The sequence below is a fragment of the Podarcis melisellensis genome (assembly GCF_964234715.1).
Source record: "Podarcis melisellensis genome assembly, chromosome: 1".
Lineage (NCBI taxonomy): Eukaryota > Metazoa > Chordata > Lepidosauria > Squamata > Lacertidae > Podarcis > Podarcis melisellensis.
In genome coordinates, this window is record NC_138528.1 from 92,321,955 (window position 1) to 92,342,212 (window position 20,258).

Consider the following 20,258-nt stretch of genomic DNA (forward strand, 5'->3'; position numbering starts at 1 on the left):
ATTTTCTATCTTGCTGTTACTGTTGTGTAATTCTATTTTTCTGGTATGTTAGATCAAGGTACCTTTACTTAACTAGAATTCTTCTTTTCTTGCTTAAGTAGTTCTTTCAATCACTACTGAAATGCTTGAAGTTAATGTACATTTTCTTGTCTTTTGCATGTTTGTTTATCTTGCAAATCTGTGGCCCCTGGAAGAATATCACATGGGTTAAGAGTTCCCCATTTTTTCCATGCTGGCCCAAAGGTTGCATGCCGAGTCACAAAATGGCTCCCTCCCATTGTGGGAGGGAAACCATCATCATCATACGACAAAAGACTGAAGCCCTCCCTTTATGGTCTTGTTTGCTAATTAACATCATATTAAAATGCGGTGTACCCATATAAGTAAGAATTGTACGCTATTACTCTTCAGCATTTTCACTTTTAAAATTAGTTACTCCAGCCTCCTTTAAAAACAGCAAAGCCATGTTAGCAGGCAGGAAAATCTCACCTACTCCCCAAAACTGGTCAAGGAAAGATCTTTAAAACAAATGAACACAAAAACACACCACAGATACCATTTAATTAGCATATAGAATTTTATTTCCTTTAAAGTCACATTTAACAATTTGCTGATGAATATACTTTAACCTTGCCAGTTTAGTGGCGGCAGCAAGCTAATAGAATCTGTTGCCTCATGTCACATTACATTGTGCTATGTGCCATACAGTGAAGCAGAAAATACACACAAACTGTACTGTGATGCCTTCAGGCTGGTGTTAAATGGAAAGAAAGAAAGAAAATATTGCCCAGCCATTTGATTTTCAAGAGGGGGAGACCGATCAAAGACATAGTTTTAATAGCCACTTGGGTTCCAGATTTTGTTCTTTTCTTGTGGGACGATGCTCCAAAGATTCAAAATAGGACACAAACTGCAACCTTAAAAAAAAGTGGGTTGAACACTATACTTCAGTCTGCAGATGGCATTTATCTTAAGTTTTACTCTGAGCAGACTCACTGAAATCAGCTAACATAACTAATTTAGGCCCATTAAGAAAATTTAGTATGGCCCTGAACTCAAAATGCTGAACCATTTTTATTGGTTTGCTTTTACTTAAGAATCTTCACAATGCAGAGAAAGAAGGCAAAACACAGCCCAGTTCTGCAGAGGTGAGAAAAACTAAACTTCGTTCCGACCAGTTATGATGCAAGTGGTAGCAGTAGTAGTAAGCACACGAGGAAAAAGTGTTTAACAGCCTAATCACGCACGCTTCTACTTAAAACCGAGACCAAGTGACTTCAGCAGAACTTTGAAAATCAAGGTCCACTGCAATCAATGGGGCTGGGCTCCATGAAATGTGGTTTGGTCTATAGCAGCAGTGTGACACTTGTCGCCCTTGATACGTTAAACTCCAACTCCCTCCAACATGGCAAACTATCATGGTTGACGGAAGCTGTACATCTCATGGGCCACAGGTTCCCTACCCCTGGAACGACAGCTTTACTTAACAGCACTGCAACAGATTTTTAGCAAGTTATTCAACAAGTTATGCAATTCAGAATTTTGTACTGGATAAGCAGAAAAAAGCACCCATAAGCTAAATCCAATTGGCACATCTTTGGACTGGTACAGATTCTGGACAGTCGACTGGAAGAGCGCTCATTCAATTCCTTTCGCCTTCAGTTCTTCTCGAACACGTTTCAGGTAATCTGGATCGGGGTAGCCAAAACTAGGAGAGAAAGAGTTTTGTTTGTAAACCAAGCAATTCCCCAAGAGAGGTTGTTGTCTTAATATATCTATCAAAATACTGTGTACTCAAATATTGGAGAAACAGTGTGCTGACACCACGGTGGCCCAAGAAAAAGAACTCTGCAGGAATCTTCAGTTATTTTGAGGTGAGGATTTGAATGTAACATTTGCGCCTTGGCTTTATGAATACTTAACATGTACACAACATGCGCCTCATAGAAGAAGAGGAGTTTGGATTTGATATCCCGCTTTATCACTACCCTAAAGAGTCTCAAAGTGGCTAACATTCTCCGTTCCCTTCCTCCCCCACAACAAACACTCTGTGAGGTGAGTGGGGCTGAGAGACTTCAAAGAAGTGTGACTGGCCCAAGGTCACCCAGCAGCTGCATGTGGAGGAACGGAGACGCGAACCCGGTTCCCCAGATTACAAGACTACCGCTCTTAACCACTACACCACACTGGCTCTCTCATAAGGGATGTGTTAAGCTGGGGTGAATGACAGCTTGCTGCTGCAGCAGCTTTTCACTCTCTTGATGGCCTTGAGTGCAGGAGGCCTATAGGGAGTTGACTCCTAGCCAAGTGGTAGGAAGTTGAAGTAGACTGGGCCCAGGGCTAGACATAGGACTGGATTATTGTGATTATTCAAAATACTGAAATGCTATGTACATTATATATACTACTGCAGTTTGAGAACATGGCATGCCTCCTGAGCATGCAATTAACAGACAAAACCTGACTTTGCTGTTTGGATCATGCAAAACAAATATCTGCAGGTAAGATTATGAAATGTGAAAAAAAATGTCAGATCACTGTCCAAAATGGTTCCTATACTTGAGTGAATCTGCATCCAACAAAATCAAAGCTAGAATGAGATTACATTGAGAAATGCATCATTGGCACTTAGAACAAACAAATACAACACACCTGCTTGCCCCTCCATAACAGTTAGTTTTGTGGTGAATGTCATTCCAGGTAACAACATTTTTTGCACCGGTTGTACGTGACTCGCCAACTGTGAAAATCAACTTTTGATCAAAGGCCTTCTGAAGCAACTTCAAAATTTCTCTTCCTTCTGGGTTATCAGGTAAATATGCTGTCCGATGTGCACCGATGAATGGTCTTCCAGGGTTTGGGTGGCCTTTCTGCAATGCAAAGGTATTAAAATAGGCAAAGCGTTATACTTGACTTGCATGAAGCTCAGCAAATGTCAGGGAAGCACTTCTGCTGGATCCCAAGTGTTTATCTAATCCAGCATCTTGTTTCCAACAGTGGTCAGTCAAATGGTTCTGGCAAGGCTCCCAAGGATGGCATAAACAAACGGAAGGAAGCCATCTTCTGTGATTCAGTGGAATCCTGAGAATACCATTTAGCTTCCATAGCTAACAGACTTCTTGTCACCACACCTTGGGGTAGGGACTCTGAGCATTGAATTGTGTTGCGCTAAATAATTACTTTACATACATACATACATACATACATACATACATACATACAACATTTACAATACATCTTCAATCAATATATCCTCTCTACAGACACCTCTGTGATGATGGTGGAATTAAAATATCCCCGTTCATCAATAAAAGAGAAAAAGGGAGACCAGATCGTGTCATATGTATCTTTTTTGGAGATGCCTTTGATTATTCGCCAATGGTATGTGCTCCATCAGAACGCCTCACATACCAAAGAATTACTTTCTTGTGCCTCAAAACTCCTGCCACAATCAATGTCACTGGGTGCGACCTTCCCATGTTTGTGACAGAAAATATGTTTACACCATTCATAATTCCATATGGCTCTACCCCAGAGAAGGGCAATCTGTGGCTGTTGGCCTAATTTCATTTAAGTGGCAAGGATGGACAAATGGGAAATGGCAGGTTGTCCAGAAAGGAATGTGGCCCTTCAGCAGAAAAAGGTTCCCAAGCCATACCATAGAAGGAAGATGAGGAAACCCAGCTAGATGGGCAGGGTCTAAATTATTATTATTATTATTATTATTATTATTATTATTATTATTATTATTATGCCAGAATGGCTGGGCTGAGTGGAACTGCTGGGAGTTGCAGTCCAAACCATCAGGAGGGCAATAGGCTTAGCCCTATGGTTAAGTGAGACAAACCATTCAAGTAGAAAAGAGAACAAATGTTCCTGATGCAAGAAAGGATGTATGTGCAATAATAGCAGTTTCTGCAATTGGGGTGATTTAAGCTCCATCCTATTTATGGCTCTGCTGCTCTTGCCTTGTGGAACTCCCAAACCCCATCCCAACACTATGTCACTAGTACAAGTTTTGCCTTTGCATGCAGCGATATAAATTTTTCCTAAAAGGATATTATGAGCAGATATAAGGGGGGGCTGCTCACACTCCCTCATGCCATTCCAATCCCTCTTCAGCCCCCAAAGTGTTCCTTGCGACTTACTGTTTGAATGCCATCAGGTATGTTATATGAAATTTGGATGGTACCATATCCATCATAACCAGGAAGCGACACTCGAGATTTCTGGATGTTCATTGTCCCTGGTGGTTGGTTTCCTTCCACCTTCCCATAGGCCACATTACACACAGGGCAAACAGGCTTGTATTTCAAGGCCTGCTCAATGCACTCAGTACAAAACTCATGCTTGCATTTGGGCAGCACTTTCTTCTGGTGGATTGTGTCCATGCAAATGGTGCACACATCCTCTTGTTTGACTTCCATTTCCTTTGACTCCTTTTGCTCCCTGGGAGGAGGGGAGTGCATTTTGGGGCCCCCGTTTTGCTCGAAATAGGCACCTTTAGTTTCTTTGGAGCTGGAACTAGGACCTATACTTCCTACAGGTGGATGAACATCAGTTTCCAGAAATCGCATGATGTGCTTTTCAGCAGAAAGCACATGCTCTGGATTACCAAACAGAATTAGATTATTTTTCTTTGACATACGAATTGATACTCTGGGATTTTCTTTTTGCAGTGCTGAAAAGAACGTGTCTAGTTTTCTTTTCTGGTCCTCAAGAAGATTCAAGGGGATGACTCTTTCTATGGACTGGGCTGAAATCATCTGATAAAAATGGACAAAGCTCTCATAGGCTTGTAAACATGAATCTGGGTTTGGATACTTCCTATGCTTAAAGAAAACATATGCTTTCTGCATGCTGAGAACAAACTTTTTCTGTGACTCTGTATTGTACTTTCGGTTTATATATTCAATTTCTTTATCCAATTCTGGTTCCAATAATTTAAATGTCTTAAGATCAAATCCGGTGTCAGTTTTCAAAGGGTAAGCTTCAGATTTTTTTACCAATTCTCCTGCCTCTAATTCCCCTATTGCCCCTTTAGCAGCTGAAATCTCCTTTGCAGGGCCACGGAGAACCAATGCATTTCCCTCTGTTTTAACAAGGATGCTCTTGAAATTGAGGTTTAAAATCTGCTGTGCTTTAGCCATCAAGTTGCTGTCAGCAAAAGACATTCTCTCCTGTTTCAGATCTGCGGTCACCTTCTGAAATGCTGTGACAAAATTATGCTGAGCTTTCTCTAGGAGGCTAGGGTCCCCAACAGAAGAGAAGCGTAGAGAAGCCAACCCATTTCCACATTCTTGACTAGTCAGCTTTACACTGAACTTCTGCTCCAGTTCATCAACTTGTTCCTTGCAGGCCTGGCTGAAGTATTCAAAGATAGCTGAAGGAACCTTGATATCATACACATCTACATCATTCTTCCTTCCTTCCTTCCAATCATCCATGGGCATCTCTCTCATAGTTTTTGGCTCTTTAGGGTGTGAAAATTCATTGCTGCGGTGGTGGGGGCCTCCAAGGAGCTTCTCAAAATGACGGTGTAACTTCTCAATGTCGTCATAATCTCCTGATACCTTTTCTATGCCAGTCTGCCCTGAGTGCACATCTATTTTTAAGGTGGGACAGACAGTTGTCACCTGACTTCTCTGCTCTTTTGTGAGCAATTCAGTATTCAAAGTGGCAGATACGCTAAGAAAGATCTGAAAACAAGAAAAAAAGAGAGAGAAAATCGGTTTTATTAACACACATGCACACAGGGCTTCTCCAAATGCCCTATGTATTGAACATCCGTCCCAATTTGCTTGTACAAGACTTACATGGAAGTTAGATTGTTCAATAAAGACGAGACAAATTCATTCTGATTTGTTTGTGGGAAGGTTATACAACAATTAGCATTTATTCTTATTCGCTTGCGCGGTGTTTATACCTTTCCCAGTTTTTTCTTCTTTTATTCAATGTTCAACTGCCTGATATTAATTATTCAGTTGTTATCAAATAAATGGGTAAAAATAGCCAATTGAAGAAAACAGTAAAGATGCAGTTAACCAGTACTGGAAGAAGAGGGGCGCAGCTTGGGCGTTCTGAAGTTCTAGGCCTTGGTGGATTCTTACCTTTCTGGTCATGCTTTCCAGATCACCTGCATATTTTTCAGTCAGCTTTTGCTCTCCAAAATCATTTGGAAGTGGCAGAGTGCTTGAAGCAGAAAGTGAGCCGGCTGCTGAGCTCTTCAAATAATTTGCAAGTGATGTTTCTGTCATATCCATCATTGACACCTCAGAATCTGGAAGGATATTTATCTTTACAGATCTTCCAGAAACTTCTATGAAATGAGGTCCATTTTTCTTCACTTGTTGCTTCACTAAATTTATTCAAATAAGAAACATATGTTATTGCTATTTCACTTATAATGATACTATGTCACATTTTTGCATTAAGATACCTCAAAGCAGCTTACACGATCAATGTAAAAGATATGTATGATATATCTGTTTTGGTGATATTCATATTGCAAGCCTAAGAAAATTTAATTCTGAAGCCACAGTTACACCAGGTGATATTTGATCCCACATAAGCCAGTGTAACTCAGTCAAAGCCAAACTCCCTCTTACTCTTCAGAATCTCCCATTTTCTGTCCTAAGACAACTTCCCAGGCGATAGACAAATCTCGACCTGGCTGACAGGATTTGCTGTGACTAGTCCCTTTTTGAACACAGCTATATGGAAGCGAGTGATGTTGCTTAATTTCCAAAACAAGAGAAGGCAGCTAGATTGCAGCCTCCCATTTCAAAAACCTTCCTCACCCCCTTTTCCTAAGTGTCTGGCAGCTGGTTGAAACAGTCCAGTGATGAGGGAAAGGCACTCTGCATATACTCCATTCTTTCAAGACGTTGGCTTCATTTTCTTTCACTTCAAGGTATTTCCATGAGATCCCCAGCCTAATCACTTATTATTATTATTATTATTAATAATAATACTTATACATCACACAAACAAGCATTGAATAAAACAAACAAACAGTACAAAACAGAAAAAATGCAAAAACAAAATTACAAGGATGTAAACATAATAACATAATCTGCAATCAAAAATACAAAACATTATGCTCTTCCAAAAAAGGGAAATAACGAAAAGCAACACCAAAAAAAGAAGAAAAGGGAAAAAGGAAAAAAGAAATTGGCTTCCAACTAACTCCATGTGGATCTTTATTCCTCATCTCAATGGTTGTCTGTAATGATTACATTTTTGGAGAATTATTCTAATTACCTGTGAGATTTTCATTCTAAACTAAGCCAAGTATGAATCTGGGAACTGGTTCTCTTCATATAATTTATAAAGACTTCCCACTCTCTCCTTATTTTCTCATTAGAATAATTTCTTATTAAACTCATAAGTTTGGTCAAATGACAGTTTAAAAAACCCATTCTTCTTGGTGTTATGTTACTTTTCCAATGTTCCTAATCATTTCTCTAAATGTGCTTGCCAACTTCTCCCTCCCTGCTTTTTGGCAGGGCTCCAGGGCCTTTAACAGTTAAGCCAGGGATCTAACAGGTGAAGCTTAACCCCAGTATAGAAACCATAGCTGTCAACTGTCCCTTATGTGGCGGGAAACTCCCTTATCCCAGCGCCGTTCCTGCTGCTGTCCCGGATTGATGATGTCCCTTAAATTTCCCGGGTTTCATGCTCGCCTGGCTCGGGAGGGAAGCAGCGGCTAGGGGTCCTCCACCTCGAGAGAGCCCACGCACGAGCTGCCGCGTCTCTGTCTCTCCCTTTCCCCCCTCAGGGGCGCATTGTGAGGAGATGGGTGGTGGCGGGCGGGCAGGCAGCCCCTATCTTGCGAGACCTCCGCCCCGGTGCCAGGGGAAGCCGGAGGCGGCAGCGGCTGAGGAGGCGGCCTGAGGGAGGAGGAAGAGGAGGGGATGGGGAGGGACGCAGAAGGGCGGCGCTTCAACGGCTGCCACAGCGCCACAACCGCCTCATGCCGGGCTCAGGGGCGAGAGTCTCTCTCCTTCCCTTTCAGGCGGGGAAGGACCGATGGAACTCCTCGCGCCAGGATGACGGCAGCCCCGACGTGCTGCTTAGCATACCCTCCAACCAGTGCAGCATATTAATATAGTGATTTCCCCCCCTCAGCATCCCTTTCATAACTCTATTTTTATAAATCATTTGTCCATCCATAGTTCAAATTTTTTCTGTCAATCCTACCAATGTATGAAACTCTTTACAATAGCTTTTCAAATAAATGATAAACTTTCCCCATTCTTTATTAAAGAGGTCCTCTTCCTGGTTTCTAATTCTGCCTGTATGCTTTGCCATCTAGATGTCGTTCTTCAGTTTTGTCTGCCCCTCTTCTTTGGTTGGAGTTGTATACACCCAGGGTCATCTAGTCCAACCCCCTGCAAAACACAGTCAGTGGCAGCAAAAGCAGCATGGCTCCATCAGTGCCGGAGTTCTGTATAAGCTAAGCCAAAATCCCTTATTTGTCCTGCTGATCCCTTATTTTTGAGACTGCTGCCCCTTATTTTCAAATCTGTAAGTTGACAGCTATGATAGAAACTCAAGAGATAGGGAAAGCTTTATCCGCAAAATTTCTGCCTGTCGTACAGCTGTTGGGTGGATCAGGATGAATGGGGGAGGGGTGGCGTGGAAGGAAATAACAGACGAAGCATGGCGAAAAGGGGAATTCATACTAAGGGCAAAAAGGAAGAGAAAGCTGGAAACTCAAGGGAGCTAGGCGAAAGTGGAAACTCCTTCCCTCTAGACATTTATCCCAACTTTGCTACAGAGAAAGGCCATGCCCAAATGCTTGGAGCCACGTAACTGTACACCGCCCCGTCGGGGCCTCTGAAGCCTCCAGTTACCTTCCTCCGACAGGAACTGCACCGAATAGACGTCCCGTTCACGATCCAGAACTCGCACTTCGCATTCGCCGCCCCCGGAGCGTTTCCGGGATTGGAAGTGGCTTTGCAGCTTGAACTCGAGCCTCCCCAAGCCCCTCTCTTCAGGAAAGGGAGAGAGCTGCACGAAGAGCGGAGCAGGAGCGCAGGCCATGGCGAACCAAAGCAGGGGGGCGAGGCTCGGACTTTCACTTTCGCTTCTTCGCCAACTCCCTCGGAGGCGAGCCTGCCTCCTCCTCCTCCTCCTCTTTTCGGGCGCGCCGGAACCCGCCGCTCGGCTCCAGGCTGCGTCGCCGCAGCGCCTCCTGCCGGCCCATCCCTGGGAGCCGAGAAGCGCGGCGGGTTACGGAGGAGGCAGGTTGGCTGCTTTTCCGGGAAGGCTGACTCGCCGCTTGCCGAGCGCTGGGCAGAAGCTCAACCGGCGAGGCGGGCCCGGCTCAAAATGCTTGTACACTTGTACGAGAGCGGAGGAAATGGGGGAGCTGAGATGCCCGAGCTCAGGGCTCGTTCCCAAGGCGAGACGTTTCGTCCTTCGAACAGAAGACCTTGTGACTTCGTTCATTGAATTGCTCCTTAGTACCTCTACTTTCACGTCTCGGAATTGCTGAAGCGAATTAAGGTGCCATCCTACACTCACTTATTTAGGGGAAAGCGCCACTGAACTCTGCAGGAACTTACAAGTAGATATGTATAGGGTTGCACTAGCATACCCTCCAACATTTCTAAAATAGGGACGTCCCATTCCATCATGATAATTTTACTACTTATACCCCCCACATGTGACTGGGTTGCCGCAGCCACTCTGGGCAGCTTCCAATTTGTATAAAAACATAATAAAACGTTAAACATTTTAAAAAACTTCCCTATATAGTGGTACCTCGGGTTAAGTACTTAATTCGTTCCGGAGGTCCGTTCTTAACCTGAAACTGTTCTTAACCTGAAGCACCACTTTAGCTAATGGGGCCTCCCTCTGCCGCTGCGCCGCCGCTGCATGATTTCTGTTCTCATCCTGAAGCAAAGTTCTTAACCTGAAGCACTATTTTTGGGTTAGCAGAGTCTGTAACCTGAAGCGTATGTAACCTGAAGCGTATGTAACCCAAGGTACCACTGTACAGGGTTGCCTTCAGACAGCTCAGGGGTCAGATAACTCCCAACATTTCTCCAATTAAAATAGGGACATCCTAAGGAAAAGTGGGACATTCCAGTTCAAATCAGAAACCGGGATGGCTTCTCTAAATCAAGGACATCCCTGGGAAATAGGGACACTTGGAGGGTGTGCACTATAACTCCCTCCACTTAAATCTAGAGTCGTATAGTGGTGGTAAAAGGGGGCAGGTGGGAATGCAAAATAATAGAATCTAAGAACTTTAGCCCCCTTGCAATGTAGGAATATGCAGCTGCGTACAGATCGAACCCACAACTTTGGCATTATCAGCAGCACCTTCTATCTAGCACTCCATCCTTTTTGCATTCTAACTAGTGGCCATGAAAGGGTGTTAAAACTGTAAGGTATCCACAGTCACAGTTGCCACAGTTGGGATAGGAATCTTAGGCCAACCATATTTCCGTAGTGGGGTGGTTCCTTTTTATTTCTATTCAACACCTTCCAAATTAGTGTGGATTAAATTTTAGCCAGGCAGCCCAGTCCTAAACACGTTTACTAAGGTGTAAATCCCTTGTGACATGAAGTAACATACCAAGAGCTGGTTTCTTGGCGATGACAAATATGTATCACTTGGAGGCTTTGGGCAAGTTAGTTGGGAGCCCAGAGGACAGGATTACAGTGGTACCTCGGGTTAAGTAATTAATTCGTTCCTGAGGTCTGTTCTTAACCTGAAACTGTTCTTAACCTGAAGCACCACTTTAGCTAATGGGGCCTCCTGCTGCCGCTGTGCCACCGGAGCACGATTTCTGTTCTCATCCTGAAGCAAAGTTCTTAACCTGAAGCACTATTTTTGGGTTAGCGGAGTGTGTAACCTGAAGCGTATTTAACCCAAGGTACCACTGTACTGAATACTGTTAAGAGTTGGGGGTTGGGGGAAGTAGGCTGTGTGCAGAAACCCTTCTAACCCCTGGATCCTAATAAAGTCAAACCTTGATTCCCGAACGGCTCAATTTTGGAACGTTTCGGCTCCCGAAACCCCGGAAGTAAATGTTTTTGAACGTTTTTCGGAAGCCAAATGTCCGACACAGCTTCTGCTTGAGTGCAGGAACCTTGCATCCAATTGGAACCTGCGCCTTGGTTGTCAAACATTTCGGAAGCCGAATGGGCTTCTGGAACGGATTACATTTGACAACTGAGGTTTGACTGTAAGTGTAAGCATTTTTTTAAAATCAGGGTTGGGGAGTCTGTGGCCTTCTAGATGTTCTTAGACTCCAGTTCCCATCAGCCCCAGCCAACATGGCGGATGGCTTGGAGTGAGGAGAGCTGTGGGCCGCAGGATCCCCACCCCTGCTTCAAAGGACAAGAAGATTGTGATCTGGGAAGCAACTTGACAATGGGGTTGAAGTTCCAGCAGGGGTCTCCATGGCAACCAGACCAGAGGATTCCAAGGCAGGCCAGTGTGGCAAAAGCAGCTCCTTGCTGCTTACCCTAGCCTAGGCCAATGGAAAATGGAGGAGCAAAGCAGCAACATCTAAGAGGGTACAAAAAAGAGGAAATTCAAGATGGGGAACATGATGAAATTGTTGGTAAGTCAACACAAAAGAAAAAAAAGGCTGAAACACAGGTTTTGAGTCGTTGAAGTGCGTTGAGTGGAAATGACCAGGCTGGGGGAAGGGGAGCAGGTCATTATTTTTTTATTGAACATGAAAGAAACAAGTTGCTCTGAGGCCTACCTCAGGTTCAGAATATAAACATGACACATGAACAAAACCCCAAATGCCCAGTAATCCCTTCAACACCTAATTCCACTTTGGAATGAAATGAGAAGCTGGAGGGTTGATCTTTACTGGCATATAGTGCATAGAGTGACTTCAGTCCCAGTCTTACTTAACCTGGGAGTAAGACCTATTGAATACAATAGGATTTATTTCTGAGTAGACAGGGTTAGTCATCCAGCCAGCTGGAGTGACTAGTATGGTCCCTGAGGTATGGTCTGAAGGCAAACCACATAGGGACCCGATCAGCATTGGCATTCTGCTGGCTCTTGAAGACGACACACCTGTTTAGTCAAGCATTCCCCTGAATTTGAACTTATTCATATAGTTGTTTAAATTGCTCTTCTAATTGTTATACTGTTTAATGGGCTGCTTTCTTGTACATTTTAATTATGGATGCTTTTAATACAGTTTATTACCGTAATTTATTGTATTGGGAATGTGAGCTGACAGCTTTGTTTTTTGTTTTGTTTTTCCTTTTCTGTGCTTTCTCTTTAATAAATTTGGAACAATAATAATTAAAAATGGATTCCCATAATGCTTTAATGGAACTGATTTATAGTGTATTTTAATTACATATGGGTTTTATAATTGGTTTTGTACTTGTAAACTGCTTAGAAGCCATTCTGGCATGTAAGCAGCATATTAAAATAAAATATGTTGAAGCCAAGCAGCTCTGGGTTTAGTCAGTGCCTGGATGGGGTACCACACATGTATGCTGCCTTGGCTTCCATGATGAAAGAACTGCCGGGTATAAATGTAAGAACATACAGTAATTAATAGCATTAGCAATATAATACTGTTTTTATTGAATTATTTTCACAGAGGGTGAAGTAGGGCTTTATGAATGAGGATCACAGTCCACAAACATTAACTTCTGGGACATTTGCCGAAGTAATTTTGATTTCGTTTTTTGTTTTTTGTTTTTACAGACTTCCAGTTCCGAGACTCCACAAAATGACAATGCAGGTCGATAGTTCACTTGATACCTTTCACTGCAGATCAAGTATAGGTAGTGGGGAATCCTCCAGAGGTTGTGGGCTCCATGTTAACTACCCCTGGGGTAGTGATTATAAATAGGTTTCTGCTTTTCAGAAGAGGAAAGCCTACAGGAGACAGGGATCAGGTTTCTCTCCAGATTCCTATACTGCAGGGTTTTTTGTACTTTGATCCACCTTCTTCATCTCTTCATCTGTCCTTCTATTCATGTGGAGCTGTGCATGCATAGCCTGCATATTGGGTGAGGGTGGGTGTGTGGATTATAGCCAATATCCGCTTCTCGGCAGCTTCCCCAATTACTGTAAAACTGACATAGCAACAAGTCACATTTTGTGATGTGATGCTGGAGAATAATTGCTCTAGGCGTTATACTCTCTCAACAACTTTTCTATAGGGGCCGTTAGATACGTAGCATTATTCTATTGGTCGGTTAGGTTGAGAGGGCATTTTGCAGTTATAATATATTGGCAAGTAATTTTATTTTCCTGAGCCATTTTGGTGTGGGGGTGAACAGAGAAATCTAAAACATGTGCAGGTAGAAAGGTTTTATGTAAACCCTCACCCATAACACCACAAAATATGTACTTTGTTTTGTTCCCCCTAGAGATCAGAATGCCAATAGATGAGGAAATGCTATCCATTCCAATCAGCAACAACGTTTATGCAATTCTTAAGAGGAGAGAGAACTATCTGTGTAGTCTGCTCGAAAAGAAGTTTGGCTGCATAACTGTCCTCAAGAGCATCAGGAACCCCACTGAAGTGTATAGGAAAAGCCTGAAGGAAGGAATTGAAGTTTCTGTCTGGGTAGATGATCTTACAAGGCACGAGGCCGATGCTTTGGTGAATGCAGCCAACGAATACCTGCATCACTTTGGAGGCCTTGCATTTGCCCTCCTGAAAGCTGGAGGGCCAGAAATTGAAGAGCACTGCAAGCATTTCATTGAAAATAACGGACCGCTCAGCGCTGGCCAGATTGCAGTCACTAGTGGAGGAAGACTCCATTGCAAGCAAGTCATCCATGCAGTGGGTCCAAGATGGTCGGAGGAGCAGAGGGAGGAATGTTGCCTCAAGCTTGAAGCAGCCATCATCAATATTCTGAAATATGTCAATGCTCCAGAAAACAATATCAAGTCCGTGGCCATTCCTGCCCTCAGCTCTGGAATCTTCAACTTCCCGCAGGATTTATGTGCTCAAGTCATCGTACGGACTATAAAGAATTTTATTCAGTTAGCTCCGTTATTTGGTTACTTGCAAGAAATCCACCTTGTGAACATTGATGAGACCACAGCTGAAGTCATGAAAAGGGCGTGTGAAGAGTTGCTAGGCACCAACGATGTTGTGCCTCTGGCGGGAGCAGCAGACTCCATCACAGTCAATGATCTCTGTCTCCAGATAAAAAAAGGGAACATAGAAGCACAGCAAGTAGGTTACCGTATTCTTACAGGTGATATGGAGAGGGTGAACGTTCATTACTTTCCCCATTAATTGGGTTTTTCAATGCTCACAAGTACCAGACGAGCAGTATTGTGTGAAAACACATTACAGAACATCAGTGATAAAACAGAATAAAAAACATACTGACAGACAGCCTAATAATAAAATAGTCATCATAATAACAGTCCCCTCCCCCACACTTTCACATGCCATAGATTATTTAATAGCCATAGGCCTGGGTAAAGAGAAATGTTTTTGCCTGGCACCTAAAAACACGTAGTGATGGCGCCAGGCAAGCCTCTCTGGGGAGAGCATTCCACGTTCGGGGAGCTACCACATTCCCCAGAGAACCATGCATGTAGAAATCGTGCATAGATTCAAAATGAAATTGTTTCTGATTCTTACATCATTCTCTTCCAGGCTTCCATTATTATTAGCTCTGTGACTGTGCAAGATGATCTCTCTCAAGGAACCATTTCAAGAGCAATCCTCGAAAAGGCAGGTCCAGCTATGCAGGAGCAATTTCTCTCTGAGTTACAGAGACTTCCAGCAGATAACCTGAAACTCATATTCACAAAAGGGTGCAATATTGACTGTGAGTTTGTGCTCCATGTGGTATGGCCATCTTACAGTGAATGCAATGCACAGGAGGTGATGGCTTTTTTTTCTATTAGCTTTCCATTTCACTGAATGGGCGTGGGGGTGGGAATCACCATTATAACTACTTTCCTCCTCCAACAGGCACTAAAAGCTGCAGTTTCTAAAAGTCTTCTCAAGGCTCAAGAGCAGCAGTCTTCATCAGTTTGTTTCCCTCTCCTTGGGATTGAAGATTTACACATGCCAAAGGATGAAGTGGTAGAGATTATGGTGGAGGAAATAATACACTTTGCGGAGGAATATCCTGGGAAGAAGCCTGATGTATACATTGTGGTTCCTCCAGATGACAGTGATGTTTATGAGGTGAGGTTCTGAATGCTCATGGCAAGTAGCTTCAGGTTACAGACTCCACTAACCCAGAAATATTACCTCAGGTTAAGAACTTTGCTTCAGGATGAAAACAGAAATTGTGCTCCGGTGGCGCGGCAGCAGCAGGAGGCCCCATTAGCTAAAGTGGTACCTCAGGTTAAGAACAGTTTCAGGTTAAGAACGGACCTCTAGAACAAATTAAGTTCTTAACCCGAGGTACCACTGTAAATGCATCTCTCTAAAACATTTTTCTATAGTTCTATACTGGTTTCCACATACTGGTGCCCTCCAAATATTTTGGAATACAGCACAACTCTGCTCAGCTCCAGCCAGGTTGGCAAAGGTCAAAGATGATGAGAGCTATTGTCCAACAACATACAGATGGTGCTAGATTGGAGAAGCCTGGGTTATCATTTGAGATAGGCACAATGCTCAGTTTAATATGGGAACTCTCACTACTGCCCATTATACTAATTGTGTGGGATTATACTGCCCCAGGTCTAATCTTGAATGTGGATATGAAGTAAATGGTGATGGGTTTAGCTTTCTGCAGTGGAAAATGACCATTGTTATTAGATGCTGAAGATTTGTAGTGCTTTGTACACTACGTCCTAAACTGGCACAATAATGCTTAGAACTGAGCCCAAAAAAACAGCAATCACATGTGTTTTCTCTCTTTTTAAAGGCTTTCTTCACCAAGCTTATGTCAGTCAAAAACAAACTGGAAGAAAAGATGGACTGCAGCAATATGGATGGCATGGGTAATAAATAAATGGTTAAAACTGGTTGAAATTCTCTGTATGTATGTGTGTGTGTGTGTGTGTGTGTATATACGTATGTATGTATGTTTGCTTTCGTATATATATATATATATATATATATATATATATATATATATATATATATATATATGAGAAATGTTTTAATGTTTGACTACAAATAGAACATGTCAGGAATATTAGAAAACTTTGTGTAGGTTTTAATGAGGGACTTGAAAGATGAGTGGAGTTGAAGAAGAGGCAGGGAGAATTACGTAGTAGAGTTGGTAAGAAATAATTCTAGCAAGGGTTCAATTTAGATTTTAGTAGCGGAACACGGTTTCAAAGTCCACTTTTGGTTTTCTTGTAATTTCAACCAATTAGCCCTGTCAAGCAACAGAAAAATACCCCCCCCCCAAATAATCTATCTGTGTGAGCCCTTCAAATATTTGACTATCATATCACCTCTTAATTGTCCCTTCTTCATGAGTCATTCACTAACCATTGCAACACCTACTAATAATATTTTTCAGAGGTGCAGACTGACATACAAGCCGATGGAGGTTGTGAAAAAAATGGACCATTTGTGGAACTTATTGGACGCAGCCAGGAAACGCTGGAGGCAGCCGGACTGTGGCTCCGAAACATCATACAAGTTGAGGAAACTCACCGGATCGTTATACAAAATTATAACCTTCTCAACCTTGGCAGTGGTCAGCCGGTTGAGCTGTCTCATCTGCAGCAGCACTTTGGCATAACCATAGTGGAGAGTTTGACCGGGGAGGGTGCAGCTCTCGAGATCGAAGGTTCCCCCCGAGCCGTGATTGATGCAACATTCGCTATCGAATTCATGCTGCAGACTACAGCCAAGCAAGAAATGAAGGCAGACGGTACGTGGGGCTGTATATACATAAGCACAACGCTGTTATGAAAAGTATGCGAACACCTGCTAAGAAAGCATCTGGTGAAGAATTTGGCTTATTGATATCCTTCACCTTATACTAAGGGCAGACTTCTAGCCTGTACAAAGAACAGTTTGAAACCATACAGGCAGTAGCCTTATTCAGTTGCTCTCCCCACCAGGCCATTTCCATTGTGCAAGTGGGTGCAAGGGTGAAACCTTTAACCAAACCCTTCCTATACGTCACTGTCACTATCCCTGTACCCACCTGGTCCATTGAAGGCTGAACATTTTTATTTTTATTATTAAATTTGTATACTTTCCACAACACGTTTTGAAAGAGCATTGGATGTCAATCAGCCAAAGTATTTTATTGTTATTATTATTAAATTTGGTGAAGAATTTGGCTTTGCATTGGAAAGCCTTTTCGACTCAAGTAGGCTCCCGGATGTGATTTAGAACCCTAAGAAATCACGGTAAGAGGTTACAGGATTGCAGCCTCAAAGGATTTCAGTTGTCACTGTCAAAGGAAATATTACCACTCTGTGAAGAAGGGGCCTTTATTAAACAATGAACTCATTGTGCTTACTGTTTTTCCATTTTAATAAGCAACAGGCATTACCTGTCTCCAGTAAGCTTACGGTTAATTTTCCAATCTGAAAGTTGCACTACTATTCAGTATTTTATTACCTGCATCTAGGATCTTTGAGAAACTCTCCTCCTCAAGAAGGCTACAAAGAAATGGCGAGTAAATACTGTTACCAAGTCATTCCGATAGAGTCGTATCTTCAAGAATTCAAGGACAAAGAAAAACAGCTTGAAAAAGCTGGCCTCCGGGTTCTGAAGGTAAAGAGATGACCAATGGTAAAGTAATTCTGAAAGAATATTGTGATGTTTTACAAATATCTAAAACCAACAGGAATATAGGAGGGTAAAATCCAAGTCAAAATGATTATTGAAAACTGATAGGTTTTTACCAATATGTGGTATACTCCTAAATCAAACTCAGATCACATTACTTCATGTAGAGAATAAATTGGAACCGTTTGGTCTTTTTTCATCCTGGAATTTCTATTTTAAAAACAAACAAATTGAAATAAAAAAGTACTTAGCATTGGAACAGTATGTATTTTTTAGTGTTGCTGCTATTGAGCTGGGCACAACTTACTTTCATTTTCATTTCAGATAGAGAAAATATGCAATCCTCTTTTAGAATCTACCTTCCAAAGGATTAAAATAAAAATTGAAGGAAAAAATGCTGGAATGCCAGTATGCCATAGGCTATACCATCGTGTCCCAGCTCAGTACTGTAGTCTGGTGTGCAAAACGGGATTTCAGAAAACCTACCCCTCCTCCTTACAAGGTAAAGCATGCATATACCCATGAAAAGCAAAAAAACCAGAAAATCAGTAGATTATCTTCAAACAATTTGACTGCCATGTTGATGCATTCATCACAGGTGTTCAAGTACATTAATTCAAAGCTTAAAAGCTAGCTAAATAAAATATAAAATCAAGTGGTACCTATCTGGTTCTTACAATTATCACTATTGTCCTCACAGTAAGATTTAACGTTTCCTCTGTAAACCCTAAACTGATCTAGAGTTAGACTGCAGTGTCCATTGCTGCCACCAGGGCTGGTGTAGCTAGTGGGCAGTGTGAATCTGTTGCCTCTGGTGGCAAAAGGCTCTGAGGTGGTGCCCAGGTGGGTGCTCTGCCTGCCCCACTGCCTCCACTGCTGGCATCAGGACAGATTTCACGCGAGATCTCACAAGATCTTGTAGTGCGTGCAAAATCTCATCTGAAATCAGCGCCACTGCTCCACCAGTAGCAGTGGAACAGCACTTCCCATCTTGTCTCAAGCAGCAAAATTGGATGTGCTGCTCCCGATTGCCACCATGATTGCAATTGTTAAAATAATTATAATGCCAGCAGTTTCCCAGCATGTCCTTAAGGCTTCTTCAGTTATTACTTGGTCCTCTTATTTCCATTCAGGGAGGGAGTGGGAGCAGACCAAGTCATATTCAGAAGCAGTTTGTCTTGCATACTGCTACCATAATGAAAACATGTCTCTGTTTAATCAGTCTGTTTTGCATTGTTTTCCAGACCAGAAATATGGAGCTGGCATCTACTTTAACAAGAACCCCAGGAACCTTGTAACAGATACCAGGGAAAAATGTGAAATGGACCACTTGATCTGTGTGTTTGAGGCTGAAGTTGTAACAGGCTCGTATACAAGGGGCAATCGAAGCTATGTCGCACCACCATTAATTAGTGCAAGTAGCATGAAACTCTATGACAGTGTTGTTGACGATATTCACAACCCTGAAATCTTCGTCATTTTCAATAGGGAGCAAGCTCTCCCGCTGTATTTGTTGACTTGTTCCCTGCTTTGGAATCCAGTGCAGAAGACCCAGTTGGAACCATCAGCTCAGAATCTATGAGGCCTTAAAGTTCAACAAATGATAGATACTAGGTTCTATGAGTAACGTTTAAGTAATTTATGTATATGGCAGTTCTCTGATGCAGTGAAAAATCTTGCCTCGTTACAATCTTGAAGTATCGTTATTGCTTAATAAGCAATCTCAGCATGGGAAGCTTTAATTTGATTTAAAAGAGAACCGCTGCATTCACAACACAACTTCTTATATTAAAATGCCAACTTCAAACCATCTGGAAATATTTGGGTTTTTTTTGTACAAGAATATAATAGCAAGTGCTTCATGCAGTTCAGGATCAGCTTTTGTCTAAGTGCCAGAGATGCTGCTTTTAGAAATTTAAAAATTCAGAAAATTACAAGTAACTTTGTATTTCTAGAATGTCTTTGATGGTTTATTGAATTAAGTGCTATTAAATCAGTTGGTTTAAAATCCACAATAAATACCATGTTTCTATCAGCTGTACCACTAAATGCCAGTGTAACATTCAGCTCCTTCTCTATGCCATTGCATACATGCTTTGGATATGGGGTGAAGACTACCTGCAACTACATTGGAACATATGACCCAAATTCTTAGGATTAAAGGGAGGCAAATATTATAAATGACCTTTTAATAGGTTATGATCCTTAAACATTACCTTTGTTGCATTAGCTAAAGGAGGCAATAGCTGGTGTGTGAGAGATACTAAAAATAGTAAGATTCCTTTGAAATAATACCATCTTTTGAGGTTTTATAGTTTCCATCTTTTAGTAGATTCTTGAACATCTGGCAATAGCATTTTTGAATAGGGGGCATCTTTATAAATGTGTCCCCCCCAAAAAAGAATCTGTTAAGGGTGAGTACTCCCAGAAAAAAACACTGCTGGTAGGTCTCTTGACTTATTTGACAGATCCAACAAAGTTTGTAATCTCAGTTAACAACAACCAATAAAAGGCTCCCCGCTTAGCAACAACTAAGTGTCTTCCCCCAAAAATTGGCTGCTGAAA

At 42.2% G+C, this 20,258-nt stretch overlaps 2 protein-coding genes across 2 annotated transcripts; one reads left to right on the plus strand and one right to left on the minus strand.

The window, feature by feature from the left end:
• Nucleotides 1-558: 558 nt before the first annotated feature.
• Nucleotides 559-9,118, minus strand: DTX3L (deltex E3 ubiquitin ligase 3L). Its single transcript, XM_081907931.1, has 5 exons — nt 8,859-9,118; nt 6,111-6,358; nt 4,149-5,699; nt 2,653-2,870; nt 559-1,708 (listed from the first exon to the last, which is right to left on the minus strand). Exons 1-5 carry the CDS (start codon nt 9,046-9,048, stop codon nt 1,639-1,641), a joined length of 2,277 nt encoding a protein of 758 aa, XP_081764057.1. The 5' UTR covers nt 9,049-9,118; the 3' UTR covers nt 559-1,638.
• Nucleotides 9,119-11,420: 2,302 nt separating this feature from the next.
• Nucleotides 11,421-19,503, plus strand: PARP9 (poly(ADP-ribose) polymerase family member 9). The gene is made up of 10 exons (XM_081921049.1): nt 11,421-11,585; nt 12,707-12,743; nt 13,378-14,195; nt 14,628-14,858; nt 14,949-15,167; nt 15,859-15,934; nt 16,465-16,821; nt 17,533-17,678; nt 18,018-18,195; nt 18,938-19,503. The coding sequence occupies exons 1-10, from the start codon at nt 11,562-11,564 to the stop codon at nt 19,273-19,275; spliced, it is 2,424 nt and encodes an 807-aa protein (XP_081777175.1). The 5' UTR covers nt 11,421-11,561; the 3' UTR covers nt 19,276-19,503.
• Nucleotides 19,504-20,258: the final 755 nt, after the last annotated feature.